The sequence below is a fragment of the Vombatus ursinus genome, unplaced genomic scaffold, assembly GCF_900497805.2.
Source record: "Vombatus ursinus unplaced genomic scaffold, bare-nosed wombat genome assembly UNPS02009205.1, whole genome shotgun sequence".
NCBI classification, from domain to species: domain Eukaryota; kingdom Metazoa; phylum Chordata; class Mammalia; order Diprotodontia; family Vombatidae; genus Vombatus; species Vombatus ursinus.
The window spans coordinates 18,953,782-18,977,358 of NW_020948983.1; the positions used below are offsets into that span (position 1 = coordinate 18,953,782).

General features: G+C 38.8%; 1 protein-coding gene across 3 annotated transcripts in view; it reads left to right on the forward strand.

Moving 5' to 3' along the window:
- Positions 1–23,577, forward strand: part of ARMH3 (armadillo-like helical domain containing 3) — a 211,591-nt gene that overhangs the window by 153,870 nt on the left and 34,144 nt on the right. For 2 of the 3 annotated variants that reach the window (XM_027852015.1, XM_027852011.1), the window contains exon 24: positions 10,890–10,968. In XM_027852015.1, the coding sequence (XP_027707816.1) occupies positions 10,890–10,968 (79 nt within the window). Of the gene's footprint in view, positions 1–10,889; positions 10,969–11,966; positions 12,691–23,577 lie in introns of those variants that run through there. The other variant, XM_027852014.1, reaches the window with a different exon arrangement.

Genomic DNA, 23,577 nt, shown 5'->3' on the forward strand with positions numbered 1-23,577 from the left:
AGGAGTAAACCTTGTAGCAAGTTTCTCTTACAAAGATCTCATTTCAAAGATATATAGGGAATTGAGTCAAATTTACAAGAAAAAGAGCCATTCCCCAATTGATAAATGGTCAAAAAATATGAATAGACAGGTTTTCAAGGAAGAAAACTATGTTACCAGTAGCCATATGAAAAAAATGCCCTAAATCCTAATTAGAGAAATGCAAATTTCAAAATTCTGGGTTACTGCCTCATATCCATCAAGTTAGCAAAGATGACCAAAAAAGAAAAATGACTGATACCGGAGGAGCTATGGGAAAACAGATATACTAACAAACTGTTGATACAGTTGTGAACTAGTCCATTCTGGAGAGCAATTTGGATCCATGCCCAACTAGCTAATAAATGCTATATACACACTTATCCAGCAGTAATGCTGCTAAGTTTATACCCCAAAGACATCACAGAAAGAAGGAAAGGACCTATATGTACAAAAATATTTATAGCAGCTTTTTTCATGGTGCTAAAGAATTGGGAACTTAAGGGGATGCCCATCAATTGGGGAATGACTTAACAAGTTATGGTTTATGAATGTGATGGAATACTATTGTGTTGTGAGAAATGAAGGGAATGGTTTCAGAAAAAACCTGGGAAGACATATGAACTGATGCAAAATGAAGTGAGCAGACTGCAGTAGAACAGTTTATACAATAACAGCAGTATTATAACCATAATCAACTTTGGAAGACTAAGCAACTTCGATCAATACAATCACCAACCATAGTTCCAGAGAACTGATGATGAAACATATTATCCACCTCCAAAGAGAGAACTGTTGGACTCAGATTGCATATTTAAGTATATGTTCTCTATTTCTTTTTATTTTTGGGACAGGTCTAAGATGGGAATTTATTTTGCATGACTATACATATTTACCATGGGTTTTGTTTTTCTTCCCTTCTCAATGGGTGGAGAAGGGGGAGGGAGGAGGAAGATAATCTGGAATTGAAAATAAAATTGAATTTTTTAAAAAAGAGTACATAAAAAATGCAAGAAGAGAAAAGAAGGAAGTTCAGAAGAAAACAGACAAGCAACACAGTTTTGAAAATTATGTGTGGAATTTATTATACTTAAAAAAACCAAAGGGTGCAAAATAGAGATTCATGGTTCCATATACAGTACTCTCTTTGTGTTCTACTATGTATGTGGAAATACCAACCCCCAAAAGAAGTATTTAAATTTAGCATTTTTTAAAATTTAAGTGAGTTTCAAAGGATGCCCATATTTGGGCATATTTCTCCATATTTGTTTACTCGTCATCTTATGCACCCTTATTATGTAAGCTAGTAAGTTTCTTCCCCTTTCTTTCTCTCCCTTATATTTCCCTTTGCCTCCCATCTCCTTCTTCTAAGATCAGCCAGACAGAACAAAACCATTTCCCTTCTGCCTATGTTTAATTTCTTCTCTGATTCCTGAAGACATTCGTGTTTTAAGAGGACACTTGTTTCTTCTTCCCCCTTAGAATGTAAACAGTTCTTCATTATATATCACCTTCCAAATGATCAAATGATTTCACCCTTCTTTATTCTCTTGAGACATTAATTTTAATTTCTGAACTTTTCATCAGGAATGCTTGGAAATCCTCTATTTTATTAAAAGTCCATCTCCTCCCCACTCCCTCACCCTCCTCTCTCCCTGTGGTTATACTCAGTTTTGCTCAGTAAGTTATTCATGGTCATAAGCCTTTATCTTTTGCCTTTTGGAATTTCATACTCCAAACTCTCCTCTTCTTTAAAATGGAAGCTGCTATGTCTTGTGTAATCCTGACTATGGCACCTTGGTATATGAATTCTTTCTTTTTTGGTATTTATAGTATTTCTTCTTTTGCCCAGGGGCTTTGAATTTTAGCTGTGATCCTGTTAGTTTTTAGTTGGGAGTTTTATTTCTTGAGGTGTCCTAGAGAGTTTTTCTATTTTCATTTTACTTTATGGCTCTAATAGATTAAATAGTTTTTGTTTTGTTTATAATTTCTTATAAAAGCATTGACATTTTTTTTTAATCATGATTTTCAGGTAGTTCAATAAGTCTTAGATTTTCTCTACTTGACCGGTTTTCCAGGTTATTTATTTTGATAGTATTTTGATACCTTGCCTTTTCTTAGTTTTTTTTTTAATCTTTTAATACTGTTTTAATATTTCTTGTTATCTCATGGTATCATTACTTTCTGTTTATTCTTTTCTAATTTACAGATGTTTCAATTCTTAGGTAAGGTTTACTACCCCTTGTTCTAAGCTAGTAATTCTCGTCACTCTTTCCTGCATAGCTGTCATATCCTTTAAACTTTCATTTTATTTCTTGTTTCATTTCTTTCAGATACTTTCGTAGTCTTTGTGCTCAGGATGTTCTTTTCTCTGAGGCTCTACTTAGATTTCATTTGAAATTACTCTTTTCTTAAGGATTTACCTGTTAGATTTGTCTCAATCCTTAATATTTCTCCATTGTGTTTGGCATTTTATTCTGTTTCCTCATTTCTCCAGCCTCAGTTTTTGGATTTGTGCTTGCTGCTTGGGCCAGTTCCCTCTGATACTCTTGGATGATATAACATGCCCCACTTGATCCTGGATGCATTGACTAAAAAAGTGAGACCTCCTCTACAAGAATTACTGGGTTTTGGCTCAGTTCTTTGGTGACTTGACTTAGGTTTTGGCTTTAACTGCTTCTGTTTCTCCTTTTGCACAGTCTCGAAACTGGAGCTGATTCTGTCCCTTGCTATGACCCTGAGAAGGGTCATACATACAACAATTGGTTGTGCTGGTCATAGACCTCCTACAAAATCCAAGGTGCTTTGCTTCCTAGATGCTGCCAGTTTTTCCTTCTATGTCTTCTGCTATGTCATAGGATGTACTGCATAAGCCCCACTTTGGGCTCCTGTCTAGCTCTATTTCCTGTATAACCAGATTGCTTACATACTTTGATTTCATTTATCCTTGATTATCTCCACTCAGAGCTTCTACAGGATTTTGTCACTTTTTTTTGTGCAGTCCTCACCTATATGGCAAATGCTAAAGTTGTTTCTCTTTGATTTTCTTTATTATTGTTTCTTTTGATGCAGTCTTAGAGCTTTGTCAAAGTATTTTTGTTTGTTTTTTTTCAATCTAGGATTCCAAAACTCAGGTCAGGGGTTTCTTAACCTGTTATCTATAAGTTTGTTTTTAAAAATATTTTAAAACTTTCAAATATAACTGGCTTCCTTTGTCATCCTATGTATTTTATTTTATGTATTTAAAAAACATTCTGAGAAGGGGTCCTTCAGCTTCACCAGACTAAGGGGTTCATGACACACAAAAATTATGAAAAATTTTTTAGTCCCTTAAAATGCTGCCTTCTTCCCATATTTCCTGTCCTCTGTTTTTGATCTGATTTTTTTCTGTTCTTTAAAGTTGACTTCTTTTACATAGCTGTAGAAATTGTATCTGTTGTTCTTTTTCTTCTGCTTTTTTTCAATCTGCATCTTTCATGCAAGTCTTTCTTCTTTGAATTCTTTATGGCATTATATTACAGCATATATCATTTTGTTCACTTGTTCCCCAGTCATTGGGCACACAGTTTGCTTCCATTTTTTAACTATTCTAGAGAATTATTTTCCTTCGCGTAGGTCTTTTCTTGTTTTCAATAACCTCCTTAGCATAGAAACCCAATAATGGAACCATTAAGTCAAAATCTATGAACCATTTTGTAATTTCCTGTGTAATTCAAGAATTCAAGATCTTTTTCCAGAATGGTTAGAATAATTTATAGCTCTGCTAACAAGTAATTGGTGTGCTTGCTTTTTTGCATGCCAGCAATATTGAATTTTTCTATTAATGGCCATCATTTTCAATGTACAGCTTTAATTTTGTATTGATCATTAATAGTTTGCACCTCTTTTGAGAACTTTTTGTTCATAATTCTTTAATCACTTATCCTCCAGTTTCTTTGGCATGGCAGCTTGAGAAGTTTAGTAGGCTTTTCTGTTTTTAGTAACAATCTTTGGGAGAGAAAACCAGTTCACATCTGAATTATCTTTTCTTCTAGACTATGTAGCTATTATTCTTATAAATTTATATCAATTCCTGTAGTTTTTAGATATTTTGTGCAAAAAAAGATGTATAGTCCATATCTTCTTATTCAAGTTGCATTTATTTCTGGTTCAAAAGCTTTGTATTTTTATGTATTTAAAATTATAGTTTGTCTTTTATAATATTCACAGTTGGTTACAAATTTGTCCCATATTCATAATGTAACAAACAGGCTTTCCATTTTCTCTAATGTTTTAATGGGTTCATCTTTTTAAATTTATTGTTTGAGGATTTATTATGGTAAATGGTATATGATGATAGTTTAAGCCCGTTTTCTGCCAAAATGCTATCTAGTTTACCTAGAAGTTTTTATAGAATAAAATTCTTTCCCTAATAATAATAATGATAATATGTAATAATAATAATAATAGAATCATTGAAGTCATTTTGTCTACTTTGTACTGTTGAGTTTATCAGAGAATAGCTTTCATGTATTTCCTTCTAAACCTTGCTTATCTAATCACTTTACTTGATAAAGTTTATAATTTTTATCCAATACCAGATAATTTCTTCAGTTACTACTTTAAAGTATTATTAGAAATTTGGTAATGCCAGATTAATACGGATTTAATATGACCTTTTTTCTAATTATTTTGCTAGTCTTTTTTTCTCTCTAAAAAATTATGCTTTATTTATTTATTTATTTTTCTGGGGTTTCTTAATTGAATTCCTACTCAGACATTCTTTTTTTTAATTAATGAATTTACTTTTAGTTTTCAACATTTTACTTCCATAAGCTTTTGAGTTTTTAAATTTTCTCCCCTTTCCTCCCCTCCTCCCTCCCCAAGATGGCCTGCAATCTGATATAGGCTCTACATATACATTCCTATTAAATATATTTTCACATTAGTCATGCTGTAAAGAAGAATTAGAACCAGTAGGAGGAACCACAAGAAAGAAGAAACAAAACAAAACAGAAGGGAAAAAAAAAAAGAGCAAATAGTATGCTTTAATCTGCATTGAGACTCAATAGCTCTTTCTCTGGATGTGGATAGCATTTTCCATCATGAGTCTTTTGGAGATGTCTTAGATCCTTGCATTACTGAATTTCCAATTTGTTGCCACCACAGAAAGAGCTGCTATAAATATTTTGTACATGTGGGTGATTTATTCATTTTTAATGTTCTATTAAAAAAATTGAGTTCTAAATTTTCTCCCTCCCTCCCATCCCTAACTTTCCCATTGAGAAGTAAGCAATATGATCAATCATACATGTGAAATCATGCAAAACGTATTTCCATGTTAGCCATGTTTCAAAAAAAAAAAAAAAAGCAAGAAAAATAAAGTGGAAAAATTATACTTCAGTTTGCACTCAAAGTTCATCAGTTCTTTCTCCGGAAGTAGATAGCATAATTGTCTTGGATCATTATATTCATCAGAATAGCTAAGTCTTTTACAATTGATCATAGTTACAATATTGCTGTTACTATGTACAATGGTCTCCTGGTTCTGCTTACTTCACTTTACATCAATTCATATGGGTCTTCTCAGGTTTTTCTGAAACCATCCTCCTCATCATTTCTTGTAGAATACAGTTGTATTTCATCACAATCATATGCCGCAACTTGTTCAACTGTGTCCCAATTGACAGACATCTTCTCAATTTCCAATTCTTTACCATCACAAAAAGAGCTGCTATAAATGTTTTTGTACATATAGGTCCTTTTCCTTTTTCTTTGATCTCTTTGGATTACAAACCTAGTAGCAGTATTGCTGGATCAAAGAGTATTCACATTTTGATAACCCTTTGGGCATAGTTCCAAATTGTTCTCTAGAATGGTTAGACCAGTTCACAAGTACACCAACAGTGCATTAGTGTCCCAATTTTTCCACATCCCCTCCAGCATTTGTAATTTTTCTTTTCTGTCGTGTTAGCCAATCTGATAGGTATGAGGTGGTACCTCAGAGTTGTTTTAATTTGCATTTTTCTAATTAGTAGTGACTTAGAGCATTTTTTCATATGATTATAGATAGCTTTGATTTCTCCTGAAAACTGCCTGTTCATATGCTTTGAACATTTACTAACTGGAGAATGTTTGCCAGACATATTTGACTTTTTTCCCCCCTTGTATGAATTTTGTTGTTATTTTCTCTTGGTCTATCAGTGGTAATTTGGTATAGCATTTATCTGTAGATTAGTTTGGCTTATAATGTCATTTTTATTATATTAGGCAGCTAGCCATGAACACTGATTATCTTTCTGTTAATTTAGGTTTTCCTTTATTTCTATTGGACATTTTAAAAAATTTATGTAAGATTTGTTCTCATACGATTTTTAGTTTATTTAAGTCCCATCAATGTTTTGGCAGATTAATTCCCAAAACATCTAATGTATTTCATTGTGGGTTTTTTGGGGGTTTTTTGTTTTTTGGGGATTTTTTTGGTTTTTGCTAGGCAATGGGGTTAAGTGACTTGCCCAGGGTCACACAGCTAGTGAGTGTTATGTGTCCAAGGCCAGATTTGAACTCATGTCCTCCTTACTCCAGGGCCAGTGCTCTATCCACTGCACCACCTAGCTGCTCCCATTGTTGTTTTAAAAGGTATTTCTCATCTGTTTCTTCTTCTTGGTGGTTCTTGGTTCTATGTTCTTAGTTCTTTGCAGAAATGCTGATGATCTTTTGGATTTATTTTGTATCCTGCTTCTTACTGAAGCGTTTACTCCTTTTTTTTCTTTTTTTTTTTAAATTAATTTATTTTGATTTGTCAATAATCACATCCATATGCTTTTGAGTTTAAAATTTTTCTCCCCCTTCCTCCCCACCACCCTCCCCAAGATGGCGCATAATCTGATATAGGCTATACATTTACATTCATATTAAACATATTTTCATATTAGTGATGTTGTAAGAAATCAAAACCAATAGGAGGAACCATCAGAAAGAGGAAACAAAACTCAACAGAAGAGAAAAAAAATAGCAATTTTGCTTCCATAGTTCTTTCTTTGGGTATGGATAGCATTTTCCATCACAAGGCCTCTGGAGATGTCTTAGATTCTTGTATTGCCAGGAAGGGTTAAGTTTATCAATATTAGTCATCATGCAACGTGGCTGTTATTGTGTACAACATTCTCTTGGTTCTGCTCACTTCACTCAGCATCGGACCGTACAAGTCTTTCCAGGTTTTTCTGAAGTCAGCCTGTTCATCATTTCTTATAGCACAATAGTATTCCATTACATTCATATACCACAACTTGCTCAGCCATTCCCCAATTGGTGGGCATCCTCTCAATTTCCAATTCTTTGCCACCACAAAAAGAGGTGCTATGAATATTTTTGTACATGTAGGTCCTTTTCCCATTTGTGTGATCTCTTTGGGATATAGCCCTAGAAGTGCTATTGCTGGGTCAAAGGGTATGCACATTTTTATAGCCCTTTGGGCATAGTTCCAAATTGCTCTCCAAAATGGTTGGATCAGTTCACAACTCCACCAGCAATGCATTAGTGTTCCAATTTTCCCACATCTTCTCCAGCATTTGTCATTTTCCTGTTTTGTCATGTTGGCCATTCTGATAGGTGTGATGTGGTACCTCAGAGTTGTTTTGATTTGCATTTCTCTGATCAATAGTGATGTAGAGCATTTTTTCATATGACTATAGATGGCTTTAATTTCTTCATCTGAGAATTGTCTGTTCATATCCTTTGACCATTTATCAATTGGGGAATGGCTTGTATTCTTATAAATTTGACTTAATTCTCTATATATTTTAGAAATGAGGCCCTTATCAGAGAGACTGGTTGTAAAAATTCTTTCCCAGTTTTCTACCTTCCTTCTAATCTTTCCTGATCCCACCCTTCCTTCATTATCCTGTATGTAGTTTGTTTGTACATAATTGTTTGCATGCTGTCTCCCGTCAGACTATGAGCTTCTTGTGAAAGGGACTGTCTTTTGTCTTTACTTGTATCTCTAGTGCTTAATATTGCCAACTGCCTGACATATAGTAGGTACTTAATAAATGTTTATTGACTGACTGAAATACCAAGGGCCCATGAATATCGTGTGGACTCATTCTAGGCAGCAACACCTGAAGAGGTGCTACTGAATTCATAGAGGCACTCCTTTCCTCTTCTTTCTCTTCCTCTCTCTTCCCCCCTTTTTACCTTTCAATAAATTTAATTCAACTTAGTAAACTTTTATTAATGAAGCACAAACCGTGTGCAAGGCACTGCGCCATATATTGGGTCTACAAGACAAAAAACTAAACTGTCTTTGTCTTCAAGGAACTTACATTCCCTCGTGTGTATACTTGGGGAAGGGGAAAGGGACACACAACAAGCACACAAACAAGAAAATATAAAGTATATACAAAATAAAGTAATTTCAAGAAGTAGAAAGCATTAACAACTGGCAAGGTCAGGAAAGATCTCATGGTGGGGGTGGCGCCCGACTTATGTCTGCAAGGAAGCAGAGGGGAGGAGGGAAGAGTATATTTCAGATGTGAGCAGCCACCTGCACAAAGGCATCGAAGTGGGAAATGGAATGTTAAGTACAGGGAATAGCTTGCAGATCAGTCTGACAAAGAAGAAGAATTTGTGAAGAGGAATCATTTGAAATAAGACATAAGATAAATAAATAAGAAATAAGATAGTGATATCCAAATTATGGAGAGCTTTATTTGCCAGACTCAAGATTTTTTAAATTATCTAATAGGGAGTAGGGAGCCATTGATGATTTTTGAGGGGGGAATGTGATGTAATCACATTTGTGTTTTAGAAATAATAATTTGGTAGCTGTGTGGAGGATCAATCAAGCAACAAGCATTTATTTAGTGTTTATTATTTGCGAGGCATTGTGCTCAGCATTGAGGATACAAAGAAAAAAACAAAAATAGTTCCAATCAATCAGTTCCAATCAATGAGTTTATGTTCTGTTGGCATACATATATATATATAGGTATACACAAGATGTATACAGAGAAAATGCAGGGTAACCTTAGAAAGAAAGGCACTAGTAAAGTGGGTCTGGGAAAGGCCTCTTGAGTAAGGTGGCATTCGAGCTGAGTCTTGAAAGAAGCCAGGGATTCTAAGAAGGTGAGGTGAAGTGGGAGGGCATTCCAGGTAATGGGGGCAGCTAATATAAAGGCACAAAGTTGAGATATATCTAAATATATAGTTGGGATATATCTAAAGAACAACAAGTTGGCCAGTGTGGTTGGACCAAAGAGAATAGCTCCGTGTAAGAAAACTGACAAGGTAGGAAGGGGTCAGGTTGTGAAGACTTTATAGACCAAATATTATATTTTATCAAATATCAAATTTTATGTTTGATCCTAGAGGTAATAGGGAGCCACTGGAGTTTGAGTACAGAAGTAACATAGCCAGACCTACACTTTAGGAAAACCACTTTGACAACTGAATGGAGAATGAGTGGGTAAGAGTGGATAGAGACTTAAAGCAAGGAGAACAATAAGGAGGCCACTGCAGTCATCTAGATGACTTGATGAGTCCCTGGATTAGGGTGATAACTTTAAATGGAAAGAAGGGAAGGTATGTGAAAGATGTTGTAGAGAAAGAAATTATAAAATTTGAGTTAATTGAAAGTGATGACCAAGAATAACAACAGGGTTGCAAACTTGGATGACTAGAAATGGATGGTGATGCCTCAACAGAAACAGGGAAGAAAGTTTGAAGGAGGGATAGGCTTTAGGGAAGAATAATATGTTCTGTTATGGACAAGTTGAGTTTGGAATGCCCTCAAGACATCAAGGTAGAGTTTTAGAGTTATCAGAATCTTAGGGCTTAGGAAAAAACCTCAGAAATCATTTAGTTCAACTTATAACTGAAGTAGGAATCTCCTCTTACATCTTCCTCATCCTCTTCCTGCCTTCTCTTTTTCTTCCTTTCCTCCTCCTGAAGTAGGAAAAACACCACCCACCTTCATTGTGGTTAGAAGTGTAGCAACTGGATCCCATCTCTCTTATCTATTCCAAGTTTTGCCCTAGAGACATTAACTTTTTCTCCAGCTTCATCTCCCTTTTCTATTCCCTTCTTTTTCTTCCTCCCTCCCCTTCTTTCTTGCCTTGGAGATTTACTTAAGTAAGAAAATTCTTTACTAACAATGACTAGACTTTGTTGGTGATACTTGAGGGCTGAAATTAGATCACCAGCCTCAATATAGTAGGTCTAAAGGGAAATGAAAATCTATTTCCTCCTAAGTGCCCACACCATGATGCCTGCCCAGCTATCAGCCCCAAAATTCTCTCTGGTTATATTCTATGTCTTTGTCCTCCATTTAGACATGACATGGGCTACTTGAAAACCCAACAAAGTTTCTCTTTGCTAAACTTCATTTTTGCCCTTTCAAAAAGGTCTAGAGTCCAGGCAGACCCTATTGTCTTTCCTTCTGTGTTAACCTTTTGTTAAAACCTTTGTTCTTTGTTCCAACCCTGGCCAGACAGCAGCCATCCTCTGGCCTGTTCTTGCGGCTGTCACTTGTCTAAAAGTATAGTGTAAAGGACATATCTATCACTAGCCTCCCTATCACAGTTACTAAGGATAATGAGGTTACCATCTCCTAAACAAGTCTGAGAGAATCCCACAGGCCTCTGAGAAGCAGATCTGTTTAGCCCTGACAATACAATAAGCATGGAGATTGAGAAGTGTAGCAACTCTTACCTATAGTACTTTGGAGCTTTATTGATGATCTCTCTCGTTTCTTAGGTGTACCCTTCCCTGCATGTGGAAACACCTCATCACATACACACCCTATTTTTTCCAGGAGCATTAAATTCAGGATGTTGACTTACTGCCTCTTCTCCTGGCACAAGTACTTTATTAATGTTGATTCTTTGTTTCAGAGCTATCATCAACCACTTTAACCCCAAGATTGAGTCCTATGCTGCAGTGAATCACATATCCCAGTTGTCTGAGGAACAGGTAAGGAATACCACAACTTTTTGATTGCTCTGTTACTGACTGGGAGTGAAAGTGGACAAGGGAGCTCTTTTAGCTGAGCCTAGTCTGTTTGAGAACAACAATTTAGCTGCTGGGAAGAATTAGGAGGGGCCTGTAGCCTCTAAGCAGAAACAGAGATGCTTATGCTACCCACATCATTTGATTATATAAAAGACAAGCAGGTGACAAGTTAGTGTGTTCTTAGTGGCCTGTTGAGGGTGGGTGGTGTTTTTCCTACTCCAGGCAGACAGTCATGTTGATTTTCAAAAATAAGAACTTGGAAAAGGATGAAACTGCCAATTAGAGAAATCCAGAGTTCAGCTTAATTTGCAGCAGTTGGGCTCATTAAAGCCAGTGCACACATTGGGACAGTAATTGAAATAGCTTGGCCCTGAGCAGTGATTTCTGAGCAGGTTTTCAATGGGACAGGCTGGCTGAGGAGAGATCCAAATACAAGCACGTATTTGTTTTCCCTGAAGTTGGCCTGATTTTCTCTGCCCCCAAGGCACCTACACTTGGGTGTAGATTACGTAAGAGTGCAGATGGGGTTTTGGCATGGCAGGAGGATGAGCATGATGTATGGGACTGGGACAATCAGCCCTATTTTTATAAAATGTGCCATCCCTTTCATAGTGCCCCCCTCTCTCCATGCCCCTCTAGTTTGTGGTACCCGGGTGCTCATAATGGTCTACAAGCCAGCCAGGTTGCTATATTCTCTCCCTTCATGTTCTTCCAGCTGGCCTCACTTGCATTCCAAGCCTCCTGTGAACTGGGCTGGTCAGCTGGCCAGTTGTGGCATAGCCATATGCTTTGGCATTCCCAAAGGCCACCAGACAAGGCCTAAAGAGCCTTTTTCCTAACTAGCAGTCCAAGAATGTGCCACTGTTGTCTTTCTTTTCATCCTAACTTTAAACTGATGAGCAGAATGGGGTTGTGTTCACCTAATACTCCTACTTTCTTTGTTGTCCCTGTTTCTGTAGGGAACTGCAAGAATTCTTCCTGGCATTAAACTACTCTGATGTTTTGGCCCTCTTGTTCTTTGTTCCTATCCTGCCTAGAGAAGAGTCATGGGTCCCGCTCCACTGAATGCATTTTCTTTCTGCTGCACTTGCTGTCTGGAAGGTGGAGGAGCTGCCTCTTCCCTGTAGTGCCATTTCATATCAATTGTATTGTGTGATTTTTATTTAAAATGATTCAGTGCCTTTTTGCCTAGCTTGATGAATAGGAGGGGACAACTTTGCTACTGCACTAAGTCCCAGGTAATTTGTTACTTTAAGAAAAATGAAGAAGCTTTTTTCCTGTCAGCTATGTGCAGTATTCATCCTTAGTAGCTTAGGAATGTCAGGCTGAAATCTTTCTCTGGTGGCAGTAGCAGGCCAATAATAAAATTTATTCTGATACACAAAGTGGTTTGGGAAAAAGATGATTAGGAAGCACATGCTTCAGTATTCATCCTCTGCCATCCAGGCCTTTTCCTTCAAAACAAAGTGGGCTGGTGAAAGTGTCCTCCCAAATGTAGATATATCACAAGCCAAAGAAGAGAGTCTGTCTTTTTTGAGAGGGAGAACTCAGCTTTATACAGGGATAACAGTGTTGGTAAATGTCTTGAAGCGCCCTCCTTAACTATTCACATCCCAGCCCTCTTAGTCAACAAGTATTTATTAAGTGCTTACTATGTACCAAGCAATGTATGAAGTGGTAGGCAGAATGTATATGTATAGCCTATATCAGATTGTGCACCGTCTTGGGGAGGGTGGTAGGGAGGAAGGGGGAGAAAAATTTTAAACTCAAAAGCATATGGAAGTGATTGTTGATAAATCAAAATAAATTAGTTAAAAGAAATAAAATGAAATAAAATAAAGGCAAAAACACTGCCTCTGCCCTAAGGAGCTCACATTCTAGTGGGAGAGACAACACATAAATAACTAGGGACATAGAAGATAGGGAAGAATAGAGGGTAAGTAATCTGAGAGAGAAAAGGCACTAGCAGCTTCAGGGACCAGAAAAGGCCTCCTGCAGAAAGTGACACTGGAGTTGGTCAGTCAGTCAGTCAATGAGCATTAATAAAGAACAAGTAGGCCACTATGGCTGGATCATAGAATTCATGCAGAAGAATAAAGTATAAAAAAACTGGAAAGGTAGGAAGGGGCTGAGTTATGCAGAGGACTTTATATTTGATCTTGGAGGTAATAGGGAGCCACTAGAGCTCATTGAACAGGGGGTGGGAGTGACATGATCAGAGCTATGCTTTAGAAAAATCACTCTGATGGCTAAGTGGAAGATAGATTGGGGAAGACAGTGACTTGAGACAGGGAGACCAGTTATGCTATTACAGTGGTCTAGATGAGAAAGGATGAGGACCTAAAGTAGGGGTGTAGCTTTGTGAGTAAAGAGAAGGAGGTTTATGTACCAGAGATGTTGTGAAGGTAGAAATAGATTGGATATGTGGGATGAGTGAGAATGAAGAGTCAAGATTGACACCCAGAAACAGTATAAGCAATAATTCCTACAATGTAAATGGAAAGAAGAACCACACCAAAAAAAAAAAAAAAAGTGACATAACAGAATTGTGTAGGGGCAGCTAGATGGCACAGTGGATCAAGCACTGGCTCTGGAATCAATAGGACCTGAGTTCAAACCCAGCTTCAGACACTAGTTCTGTGACCCTGGGTAAGTCATATGAGAGGATATCCCCAATGCACCCCTTTATAGAGGTAGAACATTCACAGGTATTATACATTATACATGTTTTGGGATTTTTTTCAATGTATTGATCAATTGGGCCAAATTTTTTCTTCTTTTTTGTCTTTAAAAAATACTGTTTGTTATATAAGAAGGCTCTCTGGGAGAGAGAAGAAGAGGGATACTAGAGATAACTATGATGATGTAAAAAACAGAAGACATCAATTAAAACTTATTTTTTTAAAAAGATTGACACTAAGATTATAAGCCTGTGTGGTTTATGGTATAGTAATAAGGAAGTTAGGAAGAGGATAGGGTGGGTTTTTTTGGTGGGTGGGGGGTAGGGGGGAAGGTAGAAGGAAGATAACTTGTTTTGGACAGGTTGAGTTTGAGGTGCCTATGAAACATCTAGTTTGAGATGGCCAAGAGAGGTCTGGCTGGTTGAACTGAGTCAGAGTTTTTCAAGGGTGAGGAAGACATGAACTGTTTGTTGGGAGCAGAGAAGGAACTGATAACGGAGAGATTGAAGATAAGAGAGATACTGAGGAAGATACCAGGAACAGTTTGCTAGAGAGTTGGGAGGATATGGGATCAAGGATGGATGTAGAGAGGTCAGCCTTGATAAGGAGAAGGGGCAGCACTACATCTGAGATTGGAATGGAGGCAATCTTTGTCTTGATTAATGTTCTACCAAGGCCCCTTTCGGGAATGTTACCAAGTGTTGTAACTGCTACTTCCTCACTGGCTGTGAGGATCACTGATTGTGTTTTGTTAGATTCTTTGAACCTGAAAAGTAATTGATTACTTTGTTCATGTCTTGTTTGTGTTTTATCACACCCTTAAACTCTCCCCCCTCCTCTCCTACACCTTCCCCTCCCATTCATTTGTGAACATTAATGTTACTGTCACTTAATGTCCAAGCTGTACAAGGGTAGTGGCTGTAGGTGCAGTTACGCCCTGCACCTGTTGGCAATTATACTGGGGAGAAAATTCCAAGTGTGTTCAGAAACACAGTAAAATAAAACTTAAGGGCCGCAGGTAGGAGCATTTGGAATTAGAGAGTTCAGTAACTCTTAGGGTGGCTGAATCTTTGTACTGTTAGATGTGCCTACCTAATGTTTCACTTTGTCCTGGAAAAAGACTCCTGAATTCTGACAGCCTCAAAAAACAAAATTTTCAAGGGCAGAACCTTCCTCTGTCTCATTCCCTTGCAGTATTTCAGTGAGGCTTTTGTTACCACCATTGTTGCTTTCTAAACAAAGCTCAGGCTTTCATGCTGGGGCTCTTTTTCCTATGTCCAAAAGATGGATGTGATTTTGCTGTTAATTTTTCTTAGACTCATGGAGGGCACAGCATTCTAATCAACTAATACCCTCAGCATGACCAAATGGTTGTGAATTTTTCAGTCTAACAAATTGCATGTGTTTCCATAATGCATACACAGGTGTTCTGTTTGTCTAGGGTGAGTTGGGAAACTTGCCCGTTTTGACCTCTTGCTGGTAAATGCTGTATCTTTATGAATAAAGATTATAAAAAAGACACAGACCTTTCCCACGAGTTGTGAAACAGCTCCCAAATGTGATTGTAACATGGATGAATTGGAGACTATCCATGGGTAAATTAATTTATTTGTCTTATGTTTAATGCATTTGAAGGGATCACCTTCCCAGTAGCTGCAGGTTCCCGTCTTATACTGTCCTTTATTTCCTTTTACTGACTTCTCTGGCTTTGAGGTATTTCCTCATTCCAGGTGGGAAAAAACCACTGAAGTGTGTTCTTATTAATTCTACGCAAGAATGTGAGAGAAGAGCATTTAAAGGTGTCAGCTGGACCAAACTGGCCTCTAACCTGTGGATGGCCAGAGCAGAACAGAGCAGCCTACAGAAAGGAGAGTTAGGAATCAAACAGAAGTTTAATTTCAAAGCGAGAGAAAGGGCTTGCAAGCAAGGAGGGAATCTAGACACATGTGCCAGGGCCCCACCCCTAGTGGGGAGACCCGCTTTAGTGTGGGTAAACCTTAATACCTATATCAATGGCTACGCAGTGAGGTATGGCCCTGACAATGAGGGGTAGCAACAACAATGTGACAAATTTGATTCGTAACAGGATTCATGACCAGAACTTGTCCGAGCTTGTCTGGTGCTTGTCCAAGCTCAGAGAATACCTGGGGCTGGTCAAAGTAACACAGTAATTATGTGGACTTTGCCAGAGGGTGAGATCATCCAGAGGGTGAGCACACAGGATTGTTGTTATGGCAAGCTCAGGGCACAGCTTGCTTGCTGGGACTTAGCTTTGCAAAACAGGGTATCTCCTAATATCTTGACAAAGGATATTGTGGTTAAAGATCCCACCACATGGTTTGACAAAGAGTAGCAGTTAGCATAGACTGACAGACTGTAGATTCAATAATTTTGGAATCTACATTGATCCCTTTAGTTTTCAAAGGCCATTTTTTCTCCAGCCCAGCTGCAGTGCAGTTACTTCCACCTGACCTATTCCTTCCCTTAATTTATAATTTGCTTCCTGGTTCCAAGACAGACTTTAAGAAGACCATGACCAATTTACCCATGGATAGTCTCCAGTTCATCCATGTTACAGTCACATTGTAGGATGAGTCTGGGAAGAAAGTCATCACCTCCACCAATAAGTCGTTCTTGTAAGCCCAGATCTCCTGCCCTGTGCTTTGGGAGCACCCAGAGCACTGACTTTCATTCCCCCAGCAGATCATGTCTGTGGCCTCCCAGTGCTGGATATATCTTCAAGGTGGCCTCCCAGTGCTGGATATATCTTCAAGATCACTGAAGCTTTTCATCCATGCAGAGTTTTCTGAGATCAGTCCTTGACTTTTTAGATCCTGATATATAGAATGATGTAAGCTAATGGCTTTACTTTAATTTTAAAAAAAAACTGTAAGAAAATGTATTGAAAGCGAAGTTCTAGTTCTAGACTTTGGATCAAAAAGAAATCTAGATTTGAATCCTGCTTCCAGTATTTATTCTGTGACCATCAGAAAGTCACTTGAACCTCTCAGCCTCAGTTTCTTAATCAGTTAAATAGGAATAATAATAGGATAGGGATGGGGCCTAGACCTGTGATTTCAGGCAACTCCAACTTGAGGAAACTCATTCTACCAATGCAGGGTGACATCTTCACTGCAACTAAGTCTTAGAATGTGGTCCACAGCATTGATAGTTTAAGTGACTTGCCCAAGGTCACACAGTGAGGACAGGTCAGAGGTGGGACCTGAACCCAGGACTTCAAGTCTCTAATGTCAGCTCTCTACCAATGATGCCACAGCTTCCTCTTTAAGGATAATGATACCTATAGTAATTTGATGTAAAGATCAAATTAGAGTGTGTATAAATCACTTTGCCAATCTTTTTTTTTTATATATATTTTTAGGCAATTGGGGTTAAGTGACTTGCCCAGGGTCACACAGCTCATAAGTGTCAAGTGTTTGGTCTGAGGCTGGATTTGAACTCAGGTCCTCCCGACTTCAGAGCCAGTGCTCTATCCACTGCGCCACCTAGCTGCCTCTTCACTTTGCCAATCTTAAAGCACTCTATAAAATATCACCTTATTATTACTCTGTGGTTGGAGATGGCCTCTCATTCAGGAATTTGCTATGGAGTTGCTTGGAGTGAGTTCAGTAGCTTTGAATGGTACTTCATGCTTCTTCTTTTCCAAACCTTTGAAAAATGTCTACTGAGGACCTCTAGCTGCCGCCAAGCTATCCAATCTGTGTTTTGTTTTTCAAATCCTATTAAAAATTGATTGGCATCAACACCTATCATAATTGTAGGCCAAGAGAAAACTGAATAACAAACTTCATAGAAGGCTTTCCATGAGGTAAGCCCTGGAGAGTAAATAAGATTTGAGGTTAACTGTCCTTTTTTGCCCTCAGCAAGGTCCATATTCATCTGTGTGCCTTTTGAAACACCCACTGGAATGCAAGCAAATAATTGACCCACTCTTTTTCATATGCAGTGTCCTGGGAAAGCTTTTCATTCGTTCCACAAGTATTAACAGTGTTGGGTGCCTACTTCATGTTACATGGAGCTATGGCACTGTAGAAAGATAAGGTCTGATGTCTGCCATCAAGGAGCTTACTGTATTGTTGAGGAGATAACATAGAAAACTAAATAGCAGTACAAGATAGTACAAAAGATTCCGTAAGATAGTTTCTGCTGTCAAATGAATATTGTAGCTAATCAGTCCTCTAAGTTTGTAGGAGTGAGATAATTCTGTGGGTTAGAATGGTGAGGAGCAGTTGAACCAAGACTTGAAATAAGTATTGGCTTAAAGAGGACTCAGTTTTGTGTGAGCTTTTCAAGGCCAGGGTCCTAAGTATTTCTTTATGGTACACAGTTGGTGCTTGGTCAGTGGTGTTGCCTGACTGATTGTCTGTTCCACTTTCCCCTTGCTCTCTATGTTATGTCCTGCTTTCTTGTTCCATTTTCATGTTGGGGCCACTAGAACAGATTTTCAGTCTACTTGGTTTGTCAGAGGAGATGGGAGCTAATCAGAGTGAAGGGGTGATGGAAAAGCCTCAAAATCCCAGGCTTGAGTAGACATTTTTGAAAGGCTAGATCCTGAATAGGTTTATCTGCCTTAAGTCAGGGATTGAAAGATGAAGCTGTAAGTTTCTAAATTGTTATCTCCACACATGTATTTTCTAGATGCCTGAAGCCCGTTCCTGTACCTAATTTCCCTGTTTCATAGGGTCTTATGAGCAGAACAGTCTTTTGAGCCAAAAACATCCCTTTCAGATTTAATTTTGGGCTCTAGAAATCCACCTGAATCTCTATCAAGGGGAGCTTCATAAGTTTTCTTAGGAAGTCAAAGAGAAAGCCTTTGGCATTCCTGATGAGTTAGGAACCTAGAGGCACAGAATTCAGTTAAGACTTCTGAAAAGGAATAAGAGTTCAGTGTACCATTCCCCACTTACCTCCCTACCTCCATACTTTTCCATCCCCACTTGGGCAAAGAAACAAGCTAAGTTAAGTAGTCCTCTAGTCAAGTCAAGAAGCATTTATTTAAGAATTTATTATGTAAATATGTTTTGCATAACTTTATATGTTTAATGGGTAAGGGAGGGGATGGGAGGGAAGGAGAGAATTTGAAACTGAAAATAAATTTTAAAAATTTTTAAAGTTTACTGTGAGTTGGTTGGGAGAAGGTAGGGGTCTGAGTGAGAGGTGACAGCTTTACCTAGTAGATCATATCAGTGAATGCAATTTCACTTATCAAGCATTTATTAAATGCCTACTGTATTCAGTACACTATATTTTATGGGGATCTGGCTGGGAGGACTTGGGGGATTCAAAGTGATTTTACAAGAATTGATAGTGTTGGCTAGTGAGTTTCCCTAGCTTACAGGTCAGTAAGTGAGTGCTTAAACATTTATTAAGTACCTACTGTATGCCAGGTACTGTGCTAAGCCATAGAGATGCAAAGAAAGGGGGAAAAAAATAGCCCCTGCTCTCAAGGAGCTCACATTCTAAAGGAAAGGGAAGAGTAGAAGCATTTATATAGGACCAGCTGTGTGCCAAGCACTGTGCTGTGTTTACAAATATTATCTCACTTGATCCTGGCAACATCTCTGTGAGGTAGGTGCTGCTATTATCCTCATTTTACTGTTTAGGAAACTGAGGCAAATAGAAGTTAAATGACTTGCCCAGAGTCTCACAGCAAATAAATCACTTAGGCCAGATTTGAATTCCAGTCTTCCTGACCCAGCACTCTATACACTGGGCCACCTAGCCACCTGAAAGGAGAGACAACAACTTTATATAAACAAGCCATATGTAAGATAAATTGGAGATTATCTCAGATGGAACGCACAGGCATTAAGGGAAACCAGGAAAGGCTTCTTGTAGAAGGCAGGATTTTAGCTGGGATGTAAAGGAAGCCATGAAAGCCAGCCCACCTCTTTGAACTGGTTCAGGCTCTGCCCTTTGAGGACTTTGCATAGATTCCAGTTCCCCGTTGTTTTCTTTCATTAGTGCTCAAGTTTCATAGCAGGCTTAACCTCCCAGTGCCAGGTGCAGCAACATTGTGGAAAGTTGGTATGCATTACTGAAAGGAAAAGGTCAGTAAAAGCAAATTAACAAGACCAGAGAAGCACCTTAAGAGAAAAAAAAAAATCAAGGTTCTCAGTTCACCTTCAAATGAGGTTGGGTGACTGGATTTGAAGCCAACAAATGGCATATTTAGTCAGGGGCTAAGGACTGCAGGTGGCAAAGAGGCTGACCAATGGATTTTTCTAAAAGAAAGGGATTTAGCCTTCTGATCTAGCCCTTCATTGGCTATTGGGGAGGACCTAAATTGGGGCAAATGGGAATATGGGAAAGACTACAAACCTTCTAGGTCAGTAGACAAGGAAGAGAGCTGCAAGAATTTTGTTTCTACTCCGTACTCTGGGAGTATAGTTTCCAAGCACAACAACAGAGAGAAATCTGGGGCCACTTGGCTTACATCTGCAACTCCCCGAAGTTGTCAGGGCATGAACCAGATTCACCAACCATTCTTTGGACCCTTGTTCTGTCCTACTCTGCCTTTATCTTTTTGTGCTTGAGTGGTTGATTACTTGCAGCCCAAGGCATCTCAGTTTGAACCAATGATATATTCACTGCTATCTGTTGTTTAGTTTTATAAACTTCTGTTTTTCCCATAATCTACAGATTAAAGTCACTGCAAATAACTACACAGTATTGATCATCCCTAATAAACCCTAGTTGTATTGGTGATTTCCCTAGAGTTTTGGGTAGCACCCAGTGGAGCAGTGAATAAAGCACTTGGCCTGAAGTCAGGAAGACTCATCTTCCTGAGTTCAAATCTGGTCTCAGACACTTACTTGCAGTATGACCTTGAGCAAGTCACTTAACCCTGTTTACCTCAGTTTCCTCATCTGTAAAATGAGTGGAAAAGGAAATGGCAAACCACTCTAGTATCTCTGCCAAGAAAACAAAAACAACTAAAACAACAACGCCCAACACCAAAGAAATACCATCAGGAAGCAAAGGCAGGTCTTGAGAAAGCACTTCCAAAGTCTAGGACTTTTGGGGGAACACTAAACCCAGTTCTTCACTCAGAGGGGCTTCTGGAAAATTTCAGGGGAAGAAGAATAGAGAATTTGAGTCCCTTATAAAAGAAGTAGCCAGTAGAGAATTTTCTCCTTTTCCCATTGCAGTTTTGAAGAGCTCATTATTATACCCAAGGCTGCCGTGTAGGTGAATAGGGTTCTGTGAATGTACCTCAAAGGTGAAACTACCATGTTTTCTCAGAACAGTAGTACTTCTTTTAGGAGAAGAAGCAGAGATTAGCCTCACTTGACAGTGACAAAAATTAGAGAGCTCAGATTTAAGATTCCCGGCATGATCATAACTCACATGTTTTCCATGTTTGATACTGTATGTAGCATTGTAATCAGTAGGATTGGGTTTGTGCCTTCCCCCCTAAAGTCCTGAATAAATATGGCTCTGGGAGATCCAGCTTGGGGATGTGGGGGGAGGTGGGCGCCATGCACGCATGTGTTCAATCCTGACCCTGCCTACTCACCCTAATTTGCTTGGATTTTAGTATTTGGTTTCCTAGTTTAGCAGAAAGAAAAGTTTGATTTAATTCATTTGTTCCTAGCACTTTTTGGGTTAGAAGCTATGCTCACCAGAGCTCAGAAGACACGGGCACTGGGCTTGCCAGGAAGTTACTTATTTCTATAATTCAAAGATAAGAACTGCTCCTGGCAATGGCAAAAAATGCCCAACCTGTGGCATTGGGCATGGTGCAGTTTCATTGCCTAGGAGGTGAGAGGTCCTTTTTTTCCATCCTAGCCTATAAGGAAGATGACCAACAGAGATAAAGCATGAACCTGATCCTGGGGGCACATTTAATTTTTATTGTCCATTTTAAAGTAGCATTTCCATCATTTTTTTTTAAAGCTCTATCAAAATTAATGTCCCACAACCTAGCTGGAACTGTCAGTGTGAATACAGAGGTCACTGTTGAAAACAAAACTCTAAGTACTTTGTCTTGTCCACAAAGAAATTCTACTTTGTCTTGTCCACAGAGAAAGAAATTTTACTTTGTCTCGTCCACAAAGAAAGAAATTCTACTGTCAGCATATCCTGTCCTGTGTGAGCCAGAAATTTCCCCTACATACTTTCTCAACCTCAGTTGGAAGGACAGGGGCCCTTATTAGCAATACATAGGAAGAGTGACAGTCCAGGTGAAACAAAATGGAGCATATGGCTCTGTCACCTCTCATCTTTGGAGAAAAGGTTCCAAAGACAGTACCCAAGAATTTCCTTAATTTTCTCACAGAAGAAAAGAAAGTGTAAGTCAACCATCAAGGATCCACTCTGTAGCCAACTTATAGCTTGTTTATACATAGTTGTTTACATGTTGTCTCCCCCAGTAGATTGTGAGCTCAAGGGCAAGGTGTGTCCTTTGCCTTTCTTTATATCTCCAGTGCTTAGCACAGTGCCTGGCACATAATAGGTGCTTAACAAATGTTTATTGACTGTCTGACCGAACTCCTGCCCAAGAAACCAACCTGGAATCTATTATTTTTATTCTAACTTGTTTCCAAGATTTAACATAAAAATGCATTGGACATGCTCAGAAGAGCATGGTTTGTTGTTTTGTTAAACACCATAGGTTAGAAGTATTCCTCAGCAAACTTGTATCTGGTGGCTCTATTAGTTTTCAACCCTTTGGAAAGCACCACCTTAGTTTTCTGACCTTTTGTAACAGCCAGTATTAAGGAAACATGTGAAGGGTCTTAAAACCTGGCTAGAAATAAATCTATGACTAACCTATAGTGGCAGCCAGCCTTGAATCCTGTAAATGCCTCATATGTGCAGAAGGGACCACAAGGCATGGCATAAGCTCCAGATTGCAATGACACAGAAGCTTCATGTCTAATTCTCTGTGTGCACAGAACAAAGAGATAGTGTTGTCTGTCTCTTTTCCTTGAGATGTGATGTGTCTAAGGAAAGAGGAAGACAAGAAGGTATCTGCCTGAATCTTCATGGGGCAAGGTGTTGAACTGCCAACAGGCCACAGAGGAGGAGGCAGGCAGTTTGGTGGGATGTTTGTATCCAATGTCCTCTCCTTCCATTTTGTTTCACATGCTTCCCTTCTTCCCACATCCCATTAATAGTCACTCACTGAGAATGGGCGTGATGAGTCTACAGGTCCAGGGACCTAGACTTGTTTAGAACTGAAGTGAATTGCAATGATGAGATTCAAAAGGAGCGTCTAGGGCTTCAAACCAAATAAAGTCAGTAAAGGGGGGAGGAAGGCATAGAATGACATAAAGTGTAGGGGCATCTGCCCAGGGAAATTAAAGGAAGTCACTGCCACTACTGCTTTTGCCAGCTGATAGCCTCTCACTAATCACCCGCTGTGAGGTTCATTATCTGGTCCACCATGCTGAAAAGCTGATCCAGCCAGTCAGACCAATAAATCTCAGGGCAGCACAGAGCCCTTTGGTGGCAGGTTGGAGAAGTGTGGACTGGGAGTACTGGCAATTTAAATTAGTTTTGGTCCTGGAGCTTCCACAAAAAAAACAAACAAACAAAAAAAAAAAAACAAGAAAAACCTCATCAAATGAGGTGTGGGTGGCTATATAGTCAGGGAGGGAGTTGTTACCTTTCTAGCTGAGAGTATCCTGCAGCCTTTGGTCTTTGTGCTGCCTCTGAAAGCCTAGTTTCCAAACAGCTGGGCATAGTGTCCCTCAGCTGGTTAACTGTGCCCAGGAGAATGTTTGTTGCTGTATATTATAAAATCATATCACCACAACAGAGGTGAGAGGAGTGGAGAGAAATTTAGTACTGCTCACCTCAACAAGGATCCTATAATCCATCCCATTGTCAGCCTGGCCCAGATGGCTCCTTAGCTCTTCCC